This window comes from Cyphomyrmex costatus, unplaced genomic scaffold (genome assembly GCF_001594065.2).
Source record: "Cyphomyrmex costatus isolate MS0001 unplaced genomic scaffold, Ccosl1.0 scaffold18, whole genome shotgun sequence".
Lineage (NCBI taxonomy): Eukaryota > Metazoa > Arthropoda > Insecta > Hymenoptera > Formicidae > Cyphomyrmex > Cyphomyrmex costatus.
In genome coordinates, this window is record NW_017275824.1 from 1,947,819 (window position 1) to 1,967,233 (window position 19,415).

The window sequence follows — 19,415 nt, forward strand, 5'->3', positions numbered from 1 at the left end:
ATTACATTTTTAATATTTGAAAAATAAAGGAACAAGAAAGATTTCGCCAAAACAGACTGGACACTCGCGTGTCCAAGACCGAAAAAATTCGCCGATTATGATCGTGAGAGCTTAATCGAAAATTAATCCGAGCCGCGCGCGGTGCTCGAAACTTTACGGAGGACACGATTCCATTATCGCGGTGGACTGCTTTTGGGTTATCTCGTACATGCCGTTCGCGAGATACGCTCGTTTCGATGTAAATTGAAAGCGGTCGGGTGACGATCACCGATCGGTACAACCGCAAGAATAATTGCGAGATTAATCGGTCTCTGGTTCGCTCGATAGAAATATCAGTATTCCGTATTTGACATGTTCCTTTTTTTTAATTTATGTTCTTTCGAGCTGGTTGTACATCACGCCTTACCTCGTTGAAATTAATCGACACGAGTACCTTTCCGGTACGAGAATCTTTCCACCTTTTCTCGTTCGTTACCGTTTGCCCTGTAAATACGACGTTTTCTGAAAAGTGTTTGCTGAAAAGCATCGGCTAGATTTAATAAGCTTTCGCGTGCTGTTCGTTAGGATTTTAACGAAGCTTTCATCCGACACGGCTGAAAGTCTTCTCCGGTGATCTCTTCACGAGTTGAATAAACTCAGACTGCTTTTTTTTTGTGAATATTTCGGTATTATATATGTTGGCATATTCTGAAGAAGTTAAGGTTTCGCTGGATTCTTTCTGCAGACTTTTATGACTATTATAACGAGCTGACTGATGTTAACGAAGTCTTTGTGGATCGACTCTTGGCCAATTAACATCGCCAAGAAAGTCGAGCGCTTCCCACAACTGAGACAATTCCTGGGGCGCATTTCGCATTAGACTCGTCGAACGAGAAGTTTAAACAAATTATTCTTGAAAGTTACGACACAGGAAATACCTCGCGAGTCTCGGAATTAGTATGCGCGCGCTTGCGACGAGAAGAGCGACCAACTACATCAACATTAATACAGTCTTACACTTATAGAAATTCCAAACAAACTATTTAGACGACGACAGTTCTTTTAGCCATCTTGTTAAATTTGTATTAAACTCTGTAAGCCTCCGGTATTATCATCGCAAATTACCAGAAATCCGAGGCTTTTTATATTTTCATCCAAATACATTAAATTAAATTAAATATGTACGTCCCCTTCTTTCTTTTTTGCACTTTGTGACGAATTTTACGATATCTCAATGTACTGTGGAGGGTTGCGGGGATTTTTTGATCAACTAACAATTGGCGGAGAAGTTCCGGAGATGTTTGCGGGATAATCGATCGAGGGAACATCTCGCCTGCGACTGCGAGGGGGAAGGTCGGACGATAGCTCGTCGCCCTGATGAAATCCCCGAGAGCTCTTTTCATGCTAATAAGATTTCGCCGGTCGCGCCCAATGGATACGCGCCAAAGCGCGAGAGAAAGGCATCGTACCGCCGCCGCCGTCGCGTTCGGCACGAAAGAGACACTGAGAGAAAGAGAAATGTACAAAGGGATACGGCGTCTCGGTACAGCCGAACGGGGGAATCCCTCGACATGGTACTTTTATGTTGGCGCTATAATTCGATATTTTGAGCGCGATGCCGCAGGTGAGAAAAATAATGAGTTTTCCTGTAAACGGATTCAGGAACATGTGGCCTATCTGACGAAATTAATTTTCAAGTCCATTTTCCATCAACGAATATAAAGTCGTCTAAACAGATATGCGTATTTAATAGCAAATTCGCATTAGTGCGCACTCAGTATACATTAATTATACAAATTAGATATACATATTGATGTAAAGATGTATGTTTAATATAAATACAAAAACAGATAAACCGAAATATCAATAATCTTTAGTGTGCTGTTTGGTGAAATATGTATTTTATAATTCAAGGTATTTGCATTTTATGTATTTATAGATTAAATTGATGACTTCATAAATAGTTGTAGCGCGTTTTGTTTATCTTAGCAGAAGACTGTTTCTATCTCTTAATTCGTTTAGTGCTTTGTATTTTCGTGTTTATCAGAGTGTTATACATGGAAAAAACGATTTTATTAAAATATCTAAAAAAGCTGTACATACGGAGGTCTGAAAATACCTTTATTGGACTATCAAAATAATTATGTAGGAAACTCAAAAATAATGAGCAATTTGCAAAAAAATTCTAGCAACCAGCTTAAACGCGCGTGTTCTACATAATTACTTCAAAATTATTTTCTGCAGATTTGTATCTAGCTAAATTTTTAGACACTTCAACAAAATCATTCTTTTCATCATTAAACTTGGAAAAAGTGAAGCTATTGTGAAATCAAATATAATAGACATCTTATAAGTCTTATAACGTCCGGAAAGTCTAGGCTGATGTGTAACAGATAAATATTAGTTACACGAAATGTAAATTCTCGTGTGCGATTTCACTGATCGTTTAGTAGTCAAGAATGCAAGGAAATGGATGACATTCACATCGAACGTCGCCTGATATTTTCCTGTAATCCGTCGAGGCTTTATCGCGAACTTGCACGAGTAAATCCGCGTCTTCCCTGATGAATGCCGACGCTGTCGGTATCGTGTGCATACTGCATACGCGATCGCATCCCATTTCGACTAGCACACATTGTCGTGTTAAATGGAAACTGCCGACGACGACGCGACGCGCGTTGGTCTCCGGTGAATTCGACGAAGTACACCCGTCCGTCCGCTCGATCGATCTGAAGGTATTGTCCGGCGAGGAAAGTCGAGAAATGAGGAAAATGATAAACGAGAACTGTGGGAACGATTCGCGATATTGCGAGACGATGCCGCATTCTCACTCGGTGTAAAATGATAAATTAAATCGCAGTTGTAAATGCGTGCCGGATTATAAGAATGCCATTTCTCTTCGATGCTCGCCATAATATTAATCTTGAACGCTATAAAGGATTTTACATAAATGAATGAAGAGATTGAGTTTGATGAAACAAGTTTTAAACCGTTTTACAAACGAAGATAGAATCATTAATAAGAAATATGTAATGTAAAATGGTTATTTTTATGAAATCTGAATTTTATTTTACTTCTTCCCGTTTGAACTCCAAAAAAAATTTCTAAATCTAAGTAATATTTTCTTGAATAATATCAAGTAAACATTTTTTTATTATAAATAAATATTTACTAAATGTAAACATAGATTATTTGATTTCAATATAACTTTCTTTCTTTTTAAATAAATATTTATTGCAGAAAAGAAATGTTAATATTATTTAAGAAAATATTATCTTGAATTTATACATATTTTTCCCGTAATGTTTTAAAATAGAAGATAATATTTTGAATTGTGTTTGTATTTTGAATGTTGTTGTTTGTACATCACAAATGCTAAAATAAGATATGTTTACACTATATCTCGAGTTTAGTTTTCGAGATTTTCTCGGGAAGAAATGACGCTGTATATGTATTCACTCTTTCCATAACGCGAAAGAAGAGCACTTTATGTCGTTATTGAACAAACAACCATATGTACTTAATTCGAGCTCATTCACGAAAGCGTGACTATACGCCTATGTATGGTACAAACTCTCTACATATGGGAACTGTTTATCCATTGGAACCAGCGTGACATATCGATCCAACATCGAACGTTTGTGCTGCACATAATTCGTCTTCATTAGTCATCAGTACCTCTATCTATCTATGTACATTTTACTAGCATGTAATCTCTGTTTTGCTCTACATATGTATACATAGAAGCGCACATATTATATACACTGAGAAAAGATTTACTAAATTTTAATAAATATTTGTTTGAATATAGTAATAATTAAACATTTACTTACAATAAATTAATATTTATTAAAAAAATACTTAAATTTCTACTTGTACCAAATAAGTATATGTTTTACATTTAGTGAATAGTAAATATTTAGCTAACACTTTTCAAACAGACATTTATTAAAATTTCGTAAAATTTTTTTCAGTGTATAAAAATATGTATTTTTAATATATATTACATAATATATATTATTCTATTTTTCAATACTACATAATTTAATTTCTAATATATACTATGGTTTTAGAACTTTATCATTTATTGTTTCTTGTCTTAAAAAAAAAAAAACGTAAGGTTTTTTTCTTATTCCAAATCAATATCTTTACAGTATTTTTTTTTTTTTTTTAAGAAAAGCAAAGTCGTTTTTATTTCATATTGATATCTTTAGTTACCCTCAGTATAAACGTCTACGTATCACGTTCTCCGAGTATCGCACGTTCCTTCACGTGTCGTGAATTTCTGCTGTTACAGACGGAGCTGTCGCAGAATCTGCAGCAGCTATCGGAGAGAGCCCGCTCAACAACGGAGTTCATTCAAAGGCTCAAAGGAATGACGGATAAAGTACATGTGAGTATAGGCGCCTTTGGCGTCCGTTTTAAATTCCGTGTCGACGGACGTGTCAACGCGGTATGGTGCCGTGAAATTGCGAAAAGATATGGCGTTAATTACATCAGTTCTTTGCGGGATAGAAACCCACCGTGCATTCATCTCTGATGGCCGAAGGGATAATTTGGATGTACAAAGCATAGCTTACAATCGGTGAACCAAACTCTGAAAGCCGACAGAGATTCCTTTTGATATAATCTTTTCCCTTCTTCATACACGACTATACGTAATCAGTTTGATATTAGATTTCTCGTACAATGTCTGTATAAACATTGTCTTCTAGGTTCAAATATGTGTGTGTGTGTGCAAGTATTAAAAGTGTGCAAAATAAAAAAAAAATTGAAGTATTGAAAATTAAACTTATTCCGCGCGCGTGAAAGTAAGTAGAGATATAATATAGAAAGATACTTTTGGTAAAAAAATTACTATATTTTTCTAAAAATAAATTATTATTTTTGTCCCAGTTATTTTTCCAATTTTCTATAATGAAATATAAGTATTGAATATAATGCATAATTTCTCCTATACATTAAATATATTAAGTTCTCTATAGAAAGAATTATGAAATTCTGTCGCGCACAGATAATATTATATATAAAAGTAATATCGAGCAAGATATTTCTCGATATTATAATCAAAGAGAATTATTCATTCCAGGAGGAATGCGTGGCGCTTGAAGAGGAGGTTGAGGATCGGGTGACGAACCTGGTGAGTCTTCTGCAAGCGAGAAAGTCACGGTTGATCGAAGCCGCTCGACAGACCAGGGAGGCCAGGGTGCGGTCGTTACGAGACCAGGTGGCGAGATGCGCCACACACCTACAGGCGACCACGGCGTTGCTAACGTTTTGCATCGAGGCGCTGAAGGAGACCGACAGCGCGGCCTTCTTGCAAATCGGCGGTATGTTGGCAGTCCGAGCAGCGACGGCCGCCGGCTCCTGGGGCGGCGCCGAGGGTGTGCAGGAGATCGCTCGTTTGCCGTTGCTCGATCTTACCCTGGACGACAAGCCGCTGCGCCGTGCCATCGATCAACTCACCTTCGTCCAACTCAAACGTGAGTCCGCTGTGATAGGCGAATGTGGTTTATGTGGTTGTGTGATATCTGTGTGCGAGCGTAGATTGAACCGGCGATCCATCCGGCAATGATCGCGAATAAATTTTATCGTGCGGACGGGTTCGGGTTTCCGATAGCAACTACATCGTATTAAGACGAAATGAGAAATGACATGAATTTTTACCCACGATGTACGTGAAGTAAATGAGCTTTTTACACGCTACCATTTTCGCTTGATCGGTTAGACTTATGTAACGTTCCGGTGTACACGTTACTTTGAAAAAAGAAATCGATATTAAATATTAAATTTATGCTTGAACGAATGAAAAACTTCAACTTTTTACAACTTTTTGAACTAAATAAGATGTTCCGGGATAAACTTGTAGAACTTGGCTGTTGATGTTATTGATTTCATTGCACTTCCACAAAGTACAGCTTAATTAATTGCTACGGAACTCAGTCAAAGTATCGTAGATCTATCGCGTGTACTAAAGAGGAAGTTACTCAGGAGCCGACGTGATTAGCTAACCAATAGATAATTTCATTACAGTAGTATATATCTATTTACAATTAGTTTGGTAAATAAATATATCCATTTAGAAATAGAATCGTACAAACAAAAGTATAATATATAATTTAAAACACGGAGATTTCATCTCGTGTTTTGGTTAAATTTGCATTGGTTACAAATAAAGATAAAGAATGACAATTACGATAAAATTCTGTTAAAATTAGGAGGTAAAAAAATATTGCTTAAGATAAAGCCTCTCTGAAAAGCTTTTTTTGACATTTAAAATATTATTTCTCATTCAAATAAGTTCACAAATATGTTTTAATAATTTAATGATTTTGCAAACATTTTGTGAGACTTTTCAATCTCTCTGAAAAATCGCCGCAACAATCGTTTGAATAAATTAGATATTTCTTCACACACTGTGATGATTGAGATAGTTCGTAAAATATCTCGTTGGCTCCACGTCCTCATCGCGAACTCATCCGCTTGGTTCGTTACGTGAACTGAATTGTTCATGATGGTTCGTCGAATCCTAGCTCGCATTGCGTACCTATATGCATGTACCCGCGATAAAACAACGAACGTAAAAGCGGTGCAAACTCGTTCGAAAGACAACTTCGTCCACGCTTAATTGACTCGTAGCTTCTCGTTCCGCGACTACCGAGATTTTGTAGGGCGATTTATCTTTACGGGACCGCGCTGATCGCGCAACTTTGTGCAAGTCTTGTTCGTTGATAGTCGTTTACCTCTCAAATGGGTGAAACGGAGGTTATACACGCTACTGTAAGCTTTGACTTTCTTGTTACTCCTGAAACGACTAGCAATGACAATTAGAGTTCTCTTATGTAAATTATTTAGACTAGTTACAATTTTACGCTCTGAATCACACGATTCGTATCTTGTTTTTATTAATTATAATTTTGAGATATCTACAGACTTGATAATAGTCGCGTGAAAGGAACAATGATTTTTTACAAACAATGATTGCAAATTAATAGAGAGACCAAAAGAAAAGATAGGTATCTGATATTCCGATAAGAGAGACTTTCGAGCGAGTTTCGTTTGACGTTGTATTTGCGTGCAATGTACATACATATGGATGCAAATATTTTCACCGATTATAAATTACTCTATTGTTGGACGCAGCATCAGAGGGAGAAGAGCGATTTCCTACAGCAGGTAAAATACTCAATAGCAGTTGCAGACATATATTTAAATACTAGCGACACGGGAAAGGAAAAAAAGAGATGAAAAAAAAAATAATTAAAAGAGATGAAGGAGGCGTCAATCTCACCCGCCAAAGTCGTCTAGACAGCCGAGAGATGACGAGGGGAGAGCGTAGGGGGGTCCGCTTAATAATTTTACGTAGCCCCCGGCAACGACTCCTTTAAGTATGCCTCCTTGCTCGCCATAGCTTTGCCGTACACTAAAACGTTTCAAAAGCGGATTAATTAGGTACCGGCTTTGCAGTAACTGCTATAACGATCTGGAGGTATTAACTCGTTACAAGGAGACAACCTCTCCTTACCGCTCGTTGGGTATACACGGCTCTCCGTTACATGATGCCGGGTGTTACGGACCGATGTCAGATCGGAAAACGTTAATCACATCTGATTAACGTGTTTACGGATGTATGGATAACTTAATAATGTACGGATAGAAGCACGGGAGTCACAAGACAGACGCAAACTTGAAATTCAATTCACTCGAGTGGGAAATAAAATTATCGATTTCGTCGACTCAATTTGACGATGGAATCAATCCAGAATTGGTCAAAGCATTCGCCATTAAAATTAAGGACCGCATGTGGGAGATACGTTATATTCACTCACTATTTTAACAAATTTGCAACCGCGCGTTCTGATTGAAATTAGGACAGGAGATGTAATAAAATACAAATCTAACCCAATAAACGATCATCGTCGAGAAAGATGTAAACTCGTTTCTCAAGACATTTCACTTTCGTAAAATCTTGATACAAATCATACGATGATATCAGAAAGTTTCTTCATTACTCGCAGTTTGCTCGTCAAAGAGTGGCACGTCTCGGTTCGTTAAAATCTGCGATCGGCAGTCACACGGAATTTCATTTACTTAACCCGGCTTTGCAAATAGCAAAGCGAGGAATGTGCCCCGTGGAAACTTTCAAGTTCGCGGGAATTTCGCGTAAAGTTTTCAACGAAATCACTCGAGCGCATTTCCCAGAATCTAACGAATGTAATACATTAGAAAAGTATATGCATTTCGTTGGATTACGAATGTCTTTTTTCTTTAACTAGCACATTTCTTGCGCGCGCTACGCGCGCGATGGTCTATTATACTCTTTTTAAATATTATGAATTATGTTTCTTTGAAACTTGTTTTAAAATCAACTCCTCTAATTCCTACTAATACAAAATTTCCCTGAAATTTGAAAACCTTTAGAATTTCATTATTGTTTTCGATCGCCACATTAATTCTACCATTTTGATAAACAATATTTAGTTAATTTTTTTATTCACCGTTTATGTCGAAAAATTCGACCCACAGTGTAGTTGTGCTGGTTCGCGTACAAGAGTAAAATACATTAAAGCAATCAATTGCCGGGATCATTTTGGTCTCAAAATGTTTCTAGAATTATTTGCTCTAAAAATATCCAGAATCCGATTTTTTTTGCTCATCGTTTACGTCGAAGGATTCGATCCACGGTGTGGCTGTGCTGACTTAAGACTAAAGCACAGAATTTTACAACGAAAAAATTCTTGTTGTACAGAAATTACTTTTATAAACTGTGACAAAATAGTTTTATTTTAATTATTTGGAGTACGAAATTTTACGAAATAATAAAAACAATTACTTATATAATTAATTATAAGGAGAGTTATATAATTAATTATATTCTATGTTTTTAATAATTTTACGATTTAAAGATAATACGAATAATGTCCACCATGCACGTTCAAGCACTAAAGTGGGACATTTTTTACATCACTATTCTTCAAATTAAACTCGAATTAAACAATATGTATAATATTAATATTTGCAATCAATTCGCGATTAATAATTCTTTTCTTTCGAAATCTCTTAAGAAGTTTTAGGTTTTAAATTTTATTGTATATAAGAAAGAGAGAAATTTAGATAGTTAATGGACACTTCCGGAAAAATCGGGATAATGAGTAAAAATGAAATTAGTAGTGAGTAACCGATCATTAATTGCAATTATTTTGCACGAAGCAATACGGTGAAAATAGGAAAATTTGCTATCGCAGTTGCAACAGCTGTTTAGCAGTTTATAGCGATGGTGAACGGTGGACCAAGAGAAAATATGAAATTCATTTTCGTATTTTACGAGGCCATTACGTACGCGCGTCCAGCGCCATTTCGATTTCGGTGGAACAAACTTAATCGAACATAAAAATTCCGTCATATTAAGACGAGGGAGAGACAAGCAATCGACGATGAATGACGATGAGTTGATATTCCTGAACAGGTGCTCCACTTTTTTAAATTTCGACTTTATTGCGGTTTCAACTTAACGCGATCGCCAATATCACGAGTTTTACGACACGAAAAATTGTTGAATTTCTCGGGCCGCTGCTAAATCTTGTTATTATCTGCCTCCGTGGATTTAAAGGCGACCGGGCCGTTCTGAAGTTAAAAATTTGTCACTGCGAAATTCGTGTGGCTTATCGTATTTCATTTTATAGCTCGGCGCACCGATTATCAGCGCGAATTATTATTACCTGGTAAAATGTTACATTTACCATGTCGTAAATGTAATATAAATATATTACGGATGTAAAATGAAGATTGTATCTATCGCATCCGGGATTTAGCGGAGAGTGAATACTGATAGTGTTTTTTCTTAGGATTATCACGTACAAAATAACATAAGCTGAATAAAGCCGCTGGACCAATCAAGCATCTCATGTAAACTGATATGGCGTTTTTATGTCGGATGCTCATTGGTCTAGCGGCTTTATGCTACGGTTATGTATGCCGTTTTGTGTGTGGTGGCCCTTACACTTTAAAATTAGAGAATGGAATTTTTACTCTTAGAGAATAAAGAATTACTCTTAAAGAGTGAATCATTTCAAGCGAGAGTCAATTTTCAATTTCTACTAAGAGTGAATAATTTCACTCTCCGAGAGAGAAAGGAGAGACTAAAGGTAAATGTTAAGTTTAGTCACTCTGTATTCAATCTTGACGAAATTAGATTCATTCAACGTGTTTTTACACAAAACAAATGGGGTATGTTAAGTTAGCACCCCAACTATAGTACTCAGGAGTTCTGATTAGAGTTCCCACTTCCTTTTGACGGGACGAAGAGTTCCCTATAGTTAATAACAAGAGTTCCGTTCAATAAACATTTTTTTTAAATGGGTTGCTAACTTTTTATCGAATTTCGAGGTGGAATAGTTCTGAGCGGCTTAATAGCTTCAATTTACGATTGCCTAGAGTTCCTGATATGTAAAAAAAATTTTCGAATATTAAAAAAAAATTAAAAATTTTTGAAAAATTAATTTTTAGATACAATAGTTCTGATGATAATTTCTGCTTCTTTTGCGCAGTGATCGTTCTTTCAATAACAACTCTGATTCTTTTAACGCTCAATTCTATAATTACTATACATATATTGTGATTGAGAAGTAACTTTTAATGGGAATATTTTATTTAAAGGATGTTTAATTTTACACAGAGAGAGATAGAAATTCATGAGATATGTAACTTTATCATATTGTGTGTTTTAAAACAAATATAATAACACACATTATTTAAAAATAATACTCTTTAAAACCTAATGAGTTCATTGTAGGCATTATATTAGTATGTATAATAAATTTCATACAAGATTCTGAAGAGTTAACAATTTACATAAAAAGTAGAATTTAATGAACTTCATAAGCCGAGTCTGCCAGTTTCTTTTTTTTTTTATCTAATTACAATTCTTATAGTAACGATGAACCACAAAGAAATATGACAAAGAAAATAAATACTTCTACTTGCGAATGTAATATGAGCAAAGGAATTATCGCATCGTATCAAATTTAAATAAAAAAATATAATCGAAGATTCTCAAGAGTTTGAAAGAAGTTTCTCGCGTGCAAATAATTGCCTCGCATTTTCAGAAAGTGCCGAAGTGCACGTGATTATTTCAAGAATGCTTCTGCGCTTGGAGTGAAGCGTGAAAGATCGTCTTCTCTGCGAACTTCGTCAAGATCACTGTCGAGTCTCGCGAGAAGACCATTTTTCGCCAAGTCAAGAACCGGTCCGTCCTTTGCGAAGTTTATTTTCACCTGTCGCTAAGTTTTATCAGCGAGATATATTTCGCACGCGATACATTTAAACGGGCTATCGGCGCATTCTCCGCTTCGTCATGACTCTCTCTCTCTCTCTCTCTTTTCTTCTCCACTGTATATAACCCTTATCGGTGCATTCTTTTTCCACGTTTTCCTAACAGAGAAAACAGAACGAGAGAGAAAGAGTAAGAGAGAGGAGGAGGAAAAGGGAGAGATACGTATCGGATATCGGCGCGACGTACGTGGCGCGACGCGTCTCGCGCCGTTCGATAAATCATTCCGATATGGGCATAAAGTTTCGCCGGTGTGTCGATTCACGTCGGACCCCATTGTAAAGCTGTAAAAAGAGCGATCGTAACAGTTTTTTATCCGCGTACGTTGTTTCCACGCGTCTCTGTCGAGACCGCGCGCCGCTCCTTCGAAAGTGGAGATCTTCGAGTCACTCGCGTGCACCTGTTCTGTCCATTAATTTCCACTTTTACGAGCGCACCCTCATAAAAGGCGGATGATCGATATTTCACGTGTTCCCTCGCGACTTTTTTAGCCGGCTTTAATTGACGCCGCGGTAACCATTACGCTTCTCGCTACGTCCGGATTCTTGTCGTTATTCGGTCGGATCGTAAACGTTACAAGCGCAGAGTATCGGTATTCTCTTTCTTTCTCTCTCTCTCTCTCTCTCTCTTTCTATCTTTCTCTCTCTTTTCGTCTCTGAGTTTGTTACGCGACGATTCGTTCGAATTTCACCCTCCGTCAGCAATATGAAATTTTCACCCTTTGCCTGCAACTTGGGTCTTCGAACTTCAGTGCAGATTTTTATATTATTCCAGACTGTATATATTGAAAAAAATCTTACATACTTTTAATAAGTTTTTGCCGTTTTTATTATCATAAAAGTTAGATATTTTATTTATTTTTTACAGACTAAAATTTAACTGTTAAAATTCACATAATGAAAAATCGATTATGCCTTTAACTTTAAAGTCTAACGTTTTGCGAGTGGAAGATTAATTAAACGTTAGTAATAATACTTTTAATTAATTTTTATTAGTTTCTTATGTTTGTCATTAGAGATAATATCAAAATAATCATCCATGCTGGCTATAATATCTGGAGATTATGGACTCGCACGTTGATAGCGCCGACATAAAATCCGACGAAATCCAGGATAATCGATTGTAATGTCGACGACATAGAGCGACGGAGCGTGGTGCAACGGAATTTACCGTGTGAACGGTTCTATCGAGGTTCCATGTCGGATTATACGAGTTTTTGAATCGCGATAAGCGGTGTAACAGGAAGAGAGTTTATTCTACGCCGCGTTGCTCTTTTCCTATTTGACATAAACGACTTTTCCCTCTTCGATTTTCATCACGTCACGTGTCATGTAAATTATGCGATCTCACTTCACACCGTCCCGAAAATAACACTTCGAATTCTTATATCATAATTTTAATAATTTTTTATCTGCAAATATTTTGCATTTTAATTAAGAAAGCTATTAGCTTTACTAAACTCTCGATATAGCAAGATATTTAAGCCGGGAACAGCTATATGTACATATAATATCTTTATTATTATCATTATTATTATACAGTATGTATAATAATAATGATTTTATAACTGAAGTATAAAATATTCCAAGTGTAACTATTTACATAAAAAGAATGATTATTCCCAAGTTAAATAAACGAGCATCGTTATTTGTAATGTCCTACTTGTTCGACGTGTTCAAATGAAAAGTAACGTTTCCTTTTTGCTTGCCATTTAATTGGAAATGAAAATACAGAATGATAAATGTTTCTCAAGACGATCTTAATTTGCATTAAAGCTCTGGCGGTTTGACGCTAAACATAGTTATGTAACATTGGTGCCATTAGCCTAATTTCATAATGCGAATGCCGCAGAGACCTTAGAGCTCTCGTACTGTAGAGCGGAACGGCTCTCTCCAAGGATATGCTGAACTCCGCATGACGATTCGCTGTCAGGCATGAAGCCAGTTAATTATACATACACATGTTAAGTCCTGACGTTGCAAGTAGGCGAAACATTATTCTTAGTGTTCTGCGTCTGTTTATACATGTAAAATAGAGTTAATAAATTTTGTTAAACACCTCTCTCTCTCTCAAAACTCACTCCCGTCAACTATTAGAAATTTTTCAAATCTGAACTTAAGCTATATAATTTTACAACACAATGTGCAGTTTAATTCTTTTACTATTATAGTCTTTTCGCGGCGCGATATAACAAAAATATTCAATATTTTGAAATAAAATTGAATCTCATGTTGACGCATCATGGATCATTTTTTGTTTCTCTTTATGTATCGCAGTACGTTTGTTTAAATCTTTGTAGTTGCCTATATGATAAATATTGCATTTTTTAATCCCATGCGTGAAATGATATTTTTCTATATAAAAGATTATATCTTTTGTACAGAAAAATGCGATTTTTCCCACATCATATATATTGAAAAAAACGTATTATGTTTCGTACATCATTGAATTCACGAGTCAATTTCGTCCGAAATCGGAAAGGTGATTAGTTTTGTGCGGAATCGTAGCTTCCACGGCTTTTATTCTAGAAAATTATGGAAGAGAATACTTTTTCATCTGTATGAATGTATGGGACGCCATTGAAGTTCCTCTTTTCGTCCTGCAAAAATATATTTCTATACGTTGTTATCACGATTCCAATCACTCGATCACCGACTCGTTTATCTTTTTATTTATTATAGAAAGCAAATTTCTTTCTGATTTATAATCTGATTTATAATCGAAATCGAGCAATATGATTTCTATTGTAGATTAATTGTAAATGTACTGCAAAGAGTGCAAAGTAAAAATCGATCTTGAATTGATCAAAAAGTTGGTTACATTCAACGAAGTATGAAAATAAAAATATTACTAAAGCTAAAAACACATTCAAAAATGTAAGGCAATGAGACTTAAGTATATAAGAGACAGATAAGCAAATTGGCTAATTATAGTAAAGAATATATAAAGTAGTTTTTACCGTGATTAGTCGATTCGTTTATCGCTTATGTCTTACATTTTTGAAATGTATTTTAGACTTAAGCGCTCACCGACCTGTTTTGCTAGCCAAACGCATGTATTGTCGCTAAAAAAAAAAGTAATGCGATAGAAATGAGACGCCATGTATAAAACAATTTTGTCAAAAAGCTTAATCGCGGTTTTTATGATTCAACGGTATCTACCGACATGGCAAAAACAGTACGGTAAACTTTCGGGACACATCTCTTTTTATCTGACTGCACATCGTGACGTATTTGCCAAGCCTTGGCCTTTTCCGTCTTTCGCCTTTTTGACACGTGTTTACTCCTCGGTCGCGGTGGCGTCCGTCCGATCGGATTATGCCGTCGACGTATCCGGGAATCGACGACTGAAACGGACAGGAAGTCGACGGTCACCGTGTCGAGTCGACAACGTTTTCGAGAGATAAGTTTGCGCGAAACCGCACGTCGCCAGTGGGCAGCGCGCACCGAGAGGAAATGCTTTTGGTTTATTAGCATGCCAACAAGTTAACCGACGACTCGCGTCGCGACGCGGCGAGCTTCCACTGAAAGCCAGATAATTGCATGTAGAAGCATCAACGACCGCCTACAGCGCGTGTTAACGCTCTTGAAAGCGGACTATTCCTAACATTTACGTGATCCGTAATGAACGCTTGGTCCAAAGTGATCAGTATCGCTCTGAATGATCGCTCTTTTACGATGAAAGCAACGAGCGCGGATTATCTACATTCATCAAATAGATTAATGTAATTTCCCGTAAGAGAAGAAACATATGTACATACCTATGCGAGTTAGCATTTTAATGTAATGTCTCATTTTAAACGAAAGTGTCTGGACATTTGAAACATTCCTTTTTTCTTTTTAATCCCTTACGGCCAATCCAGTCCTTTTTTGTTCGGCCGAAGTTTTTGTTTATTGTTCTATGCTTTCAAAAAATAGAAAAGTTCAGTATTACTTTTCAACATCTCTATATTACATTATCAAGTGTTTTAACACAAATGTTTATTAATATCAGATTATCAAATTATTAAAATCTTTTTGAGGTGCTTATAAACATCAATATTGTAGGAAAATGAAGAGATTTGAAAGATTTTAAAAGTATGGACGATCAGAATAAGTATGATAACAGTGGAGCGTCATTGGCACAGCACTCTGAATATTAAGATTGAGATCTCGAATTTTAAATCTCAATAGATTCCGTTAATTTTTTCCTTGGCCCCTACAATATTAGTATTATATTGCTTGTTAATTTAATTTGTAATATTACTACTCTAGTTCTGTTAGAATTGCGTTTTTAAGACTGAAAATTAAATTCGACGCGCTGTTTGCAGAATCGGATATGTATGTATAGTATATAAATTCACACCGAATTATTTAAGCTCTAAAAATCCAGCTTGATTGTTTATCAACTTTATTTCCTATATTTGTATTGCCCAAAATGTTTATTTAATAAAAATTTAAATTTTAACAAAAATGGGGAAAAATCAAAATTCGTTTAAAAATGTATAACTTAATTAGCAATAAAGAAACTGAATCTTTTTTATTTCGGAGAAATTTAAAAGTGAAATTTTGTTGCTTGTGTCAAAAAAGAGCCAAAATTGGAGTTAAATGATTACTTCTTTTACACACAGTATTGCAGCTTCAAAAGAAATCAATATTGATTGTTAATTTTATTTTAGGTTCCAACAGTTTGGTTTTAGCATTTTGTCGAAGGAGTTATACGTATTCCGATCGGTTTGGCAAATTGAGATACGACGCTCTGTATTGACAGCTCAGTACATTTCTGCGGAACAGAAATCTGGATAGCGCACAGTAATTTCCGCGGCTTTAACTTGTACCTTAGACAGTCAGAATCGAATACAATTGCGGTTGTTGCGGCAACGACCAAGTTCCATCCGTCGTTAGGAAACTCGCAACAAATTCGGCAGTCCGAAGCCTGTTTAAATCGTGAAATTATTGCCACCGAAGGTCATCACCGGCAAGCCGGCTTCGAGGCAAATCGGATTGGAGCCAAATACCCAGCGCGGTTTCAAATCATATCGTATTGAAGTCGGCTAGCGGTAATTAAAACTGTCAAATGAAATTGTCTATCTGTGAATTTGTTCTATTTTCTCCACAGTATTTTTAATTTATGATTTTATATGTACTCTTTAAATCTGTTGGAATAAAAATTGAGCCAGTCTTAAAAAAAAGAATGAAAACTTTTTATTCTTGAACAATAGTGGCAGATTTTTACTCTTTTGGAGTAAGAATTTACTATTTTGGAGTAAGATCCATTCCAAAGGAATAAAATTTTACTTCTTTTTTTGGAATAAAAGTCTTAGAGTGATTTTCACTCCGAAAAAGGGAAATCTTACTCCAATAGAAAGAAATCTCACTCCTAAAAAGTGAAAATCTGCTACTTTTGTTTGAAAATGAAAATATTTTCACCCTTTTTTATCAAGACAAATTTAATTTTTAGTCTTTTAGAGTGAGAGTTTATTTTAAAAAATATAGGAAGTATGTATATAAGTTTATTACTTGTACAAAGATATACATGTACTTATTTAAACACGCACGTGTATATTTTTATCAGGGATTTTTCTTTTTTTTATTGATTACATTTTAATCTATATTTGCATTTACAATTTTTTACTTATTTGTAAACTCATTCGCCTGTAAAATGATTTACAAGCAAACTTCGTTGGCTCAAAATCTCCAAAGTTAAATGCCTTTACCTCAATCCTTTCGTTACGAAAATACGAAATGTTTAGTTACTTACTCGAGAAACTTCTTAAGTGTGTACAAAGTTTTACCGAAGTAGAAAATTTTAGTATTGGAAGCTTCCGTCCTTAAGCAAGTACAACATTGATTTATAGTCTGCTTATAACTTTATTTTTACGAGACAACTTCAAAGCAACCCTATCTACTTTTCCATCACGCGAACGAAGTTCATTGCATTAACAAACGAAGGATTTTATTTCAAGTTAATCGAGAGAGAAGAATTGAAATTTTCGTTTATTTTCTCCTTAAAACTTTTATCTCACTGTGTATAAAAAGTAAAATCGCACTTTTAAAAATTGAAAATTGACCTACTCTTTTTCAAGATTTACTCAATTTTCACTATATAGAATGTGATTTCATTCCACAAAGAGAATTTAGAGAGTTCATACATTTAATATAACTAATATCTCAAACTAACGTTACTGCAATTATCGTAGTTAGAATTGACTTCAAACTCTCTCGAGCTTGAAATCGCACACACCTGAAAGACATTAAATCTAGCTCATTACTTTACTGCCGCGTTTCTACGCAACGCTGGCGATTGCAATAACGCGGAGCGCTGTTAAACCGTCTCGACGTACGCATTTCCAGCACCCGGAGCTCCTTTACTGATCCCCGAAGAGTGCAGCGCCGAGAACAACAGCGTCACCGTTGCCTGGCAGCCGCCTCCCGGCCACGGAATTATGGGCTGCGCTGGACAGAGAGGCCCCGCCATCGAGGGATATCTCTTGGAGCTGGACGATGGCTGCGCCGGGGAGTTCAGGGTGAGTAAACACTCTCAGATATACTCTCGTATATCCTGAAGAAATTGTACTCCCAGTGTCGGGAGAGATGGCTATTGAACGCTAGGCTCGGATCTCGAGGCTTTCTTGAGATCGCCCACGAATTCTTCGATGGCACTTCACTCGTCGGGACTCTCCGTCGTTCTCGTTTCTTTGCCGAGGCGACGTCCGGTTCCGGTGTTTCTTTGCCGCGCTTTTCTTCGACCGTATCGTCCCGCGACGATACGACTTTATCCAACAATGGGACACTTTGACGTTCTCACGATGTCTTCCGTACAATTGTCCTTCGATCCGGCGCGAACGAGATGACACCGAGAAGGAAAGACTCTCGCTGGCATTAAATAATATTTGACGTCTGTTATTTCTCCCATAGGGATCTCGAAAGCAACGCGTGTAGATTTTCTTTCGATAGTAAATATTTTTTCCGAGCATTTCACAGCTTTTCTCTTTTTAATACAGTTTCTTTTAAAAGCTAAGTGAGAAAACAGATTATCTAAACGGATAAGAATTTATTCTCTGCTTTTGAAGGAATTTAAATGAAAAAGAGAAATTGCAATAATTATAATTTTAAATTGGACGGATGAGAATAATCCAATTAAGTAAGAGAAATCGTATTATCGGTCAAAGCGGATCTTAGCTTAAATATTTCAGTGTGTTTTCAATGTTTTCATATATTAGATATACATATCCTAAAAAATTGCAATATTTAAAAAAATTGACTGTGTATACTCTGAAATATTTAAGCACTAGAATCTATTTGGTTGAAAATAGGTTTTATTTTTTCTTAATTGATTTAAAAAAAATATTTACTGATCATTAGAGGAGTGGAGAAATTTGGAACACGGGAACTAAATGCGAACAATACTATTGTAGTATATTGTAAGAATAGTGATATCCCTTCATTTCTCGCATCGAGCGATAATCCGATTCATTCTCAATTCGTGCCACGATATAACATGCAATATAAAAGACACATGTTGTTTAAAATAAATACCATTATGTTTCCGATGTTTTTGATGTAAAGAAAAATGTAGTGATTGCGAATAACTAAGGAAATAATGTTAAATGAAGCTGACAATTACTTATTAATTGTAGAAGTCTTTATTCAACAATTATTCGGCTCTAAACTACAGTATAATTAACACATTCATAGTTAATATAAATTATAACTTTAAACAAAGGACAAAACCCATTCGATGTCTGCTTGTAGCAAATAATTCTGAACGGAAATTTGTTTTTTGTTGAAAATTACAGTTTATATTGATAATATATGAGTGTTAATTATTGTAATTTAAAGATAAATAACTGTATCTCTCTTTTGAATAAAGACTTCTATAATTAATATTATAAACAATTATTGGCTTTATATTAAACTTCTCAATTAGGGTGTTTTCAGTTCTCCACTCATTCTTATTTGAAATTAACACCATTTAATACCAAATGTTATTACAAATGTAGTGATACTAATTTTATTGGACTGAGGAACTGTTCATTCGTTTTGCGCTTTCGAAAAGTTAAGACGAGGTTTCCTCACGCTCGGGCAAAAGAAAGTTACTCGTAACGTAAAAATAGTAAAAAAAAAAG

The 19,415-nt window shown here is 35.7% G+C and overlaps 1 protein-coding gene across 1 annotated transcript in view; it reads left to right on the plus strand.

Annotated features, from left to right (window-relative positions):
- Trim9 (E3 ubiquitin-protein ligase Trim9) overlaps window positions 1-19,415 on the plus strand; it is a 112,740-nt gene that overhangs the window by 85,759 nt on the left and 7,566 nt on the right. Inside the window, exons 3-5 of the mRNA XM_018537620.1 lie at window positions 4,277-4,372; window positions 5,069-5,462; window positions 17,641-17,813. Coding sequence (XP_018393122.1) covers window positions 4,277-4,372; window positions 5,069-5,462; window positions 17,641-17,813 — 663 coding nt within the window. The remainder of the gene's footprint in view (window positions 1-4,276; window positions 4,373-5,068; window positions 5,463-17,640; window positions 17,814-19,415) is intronic.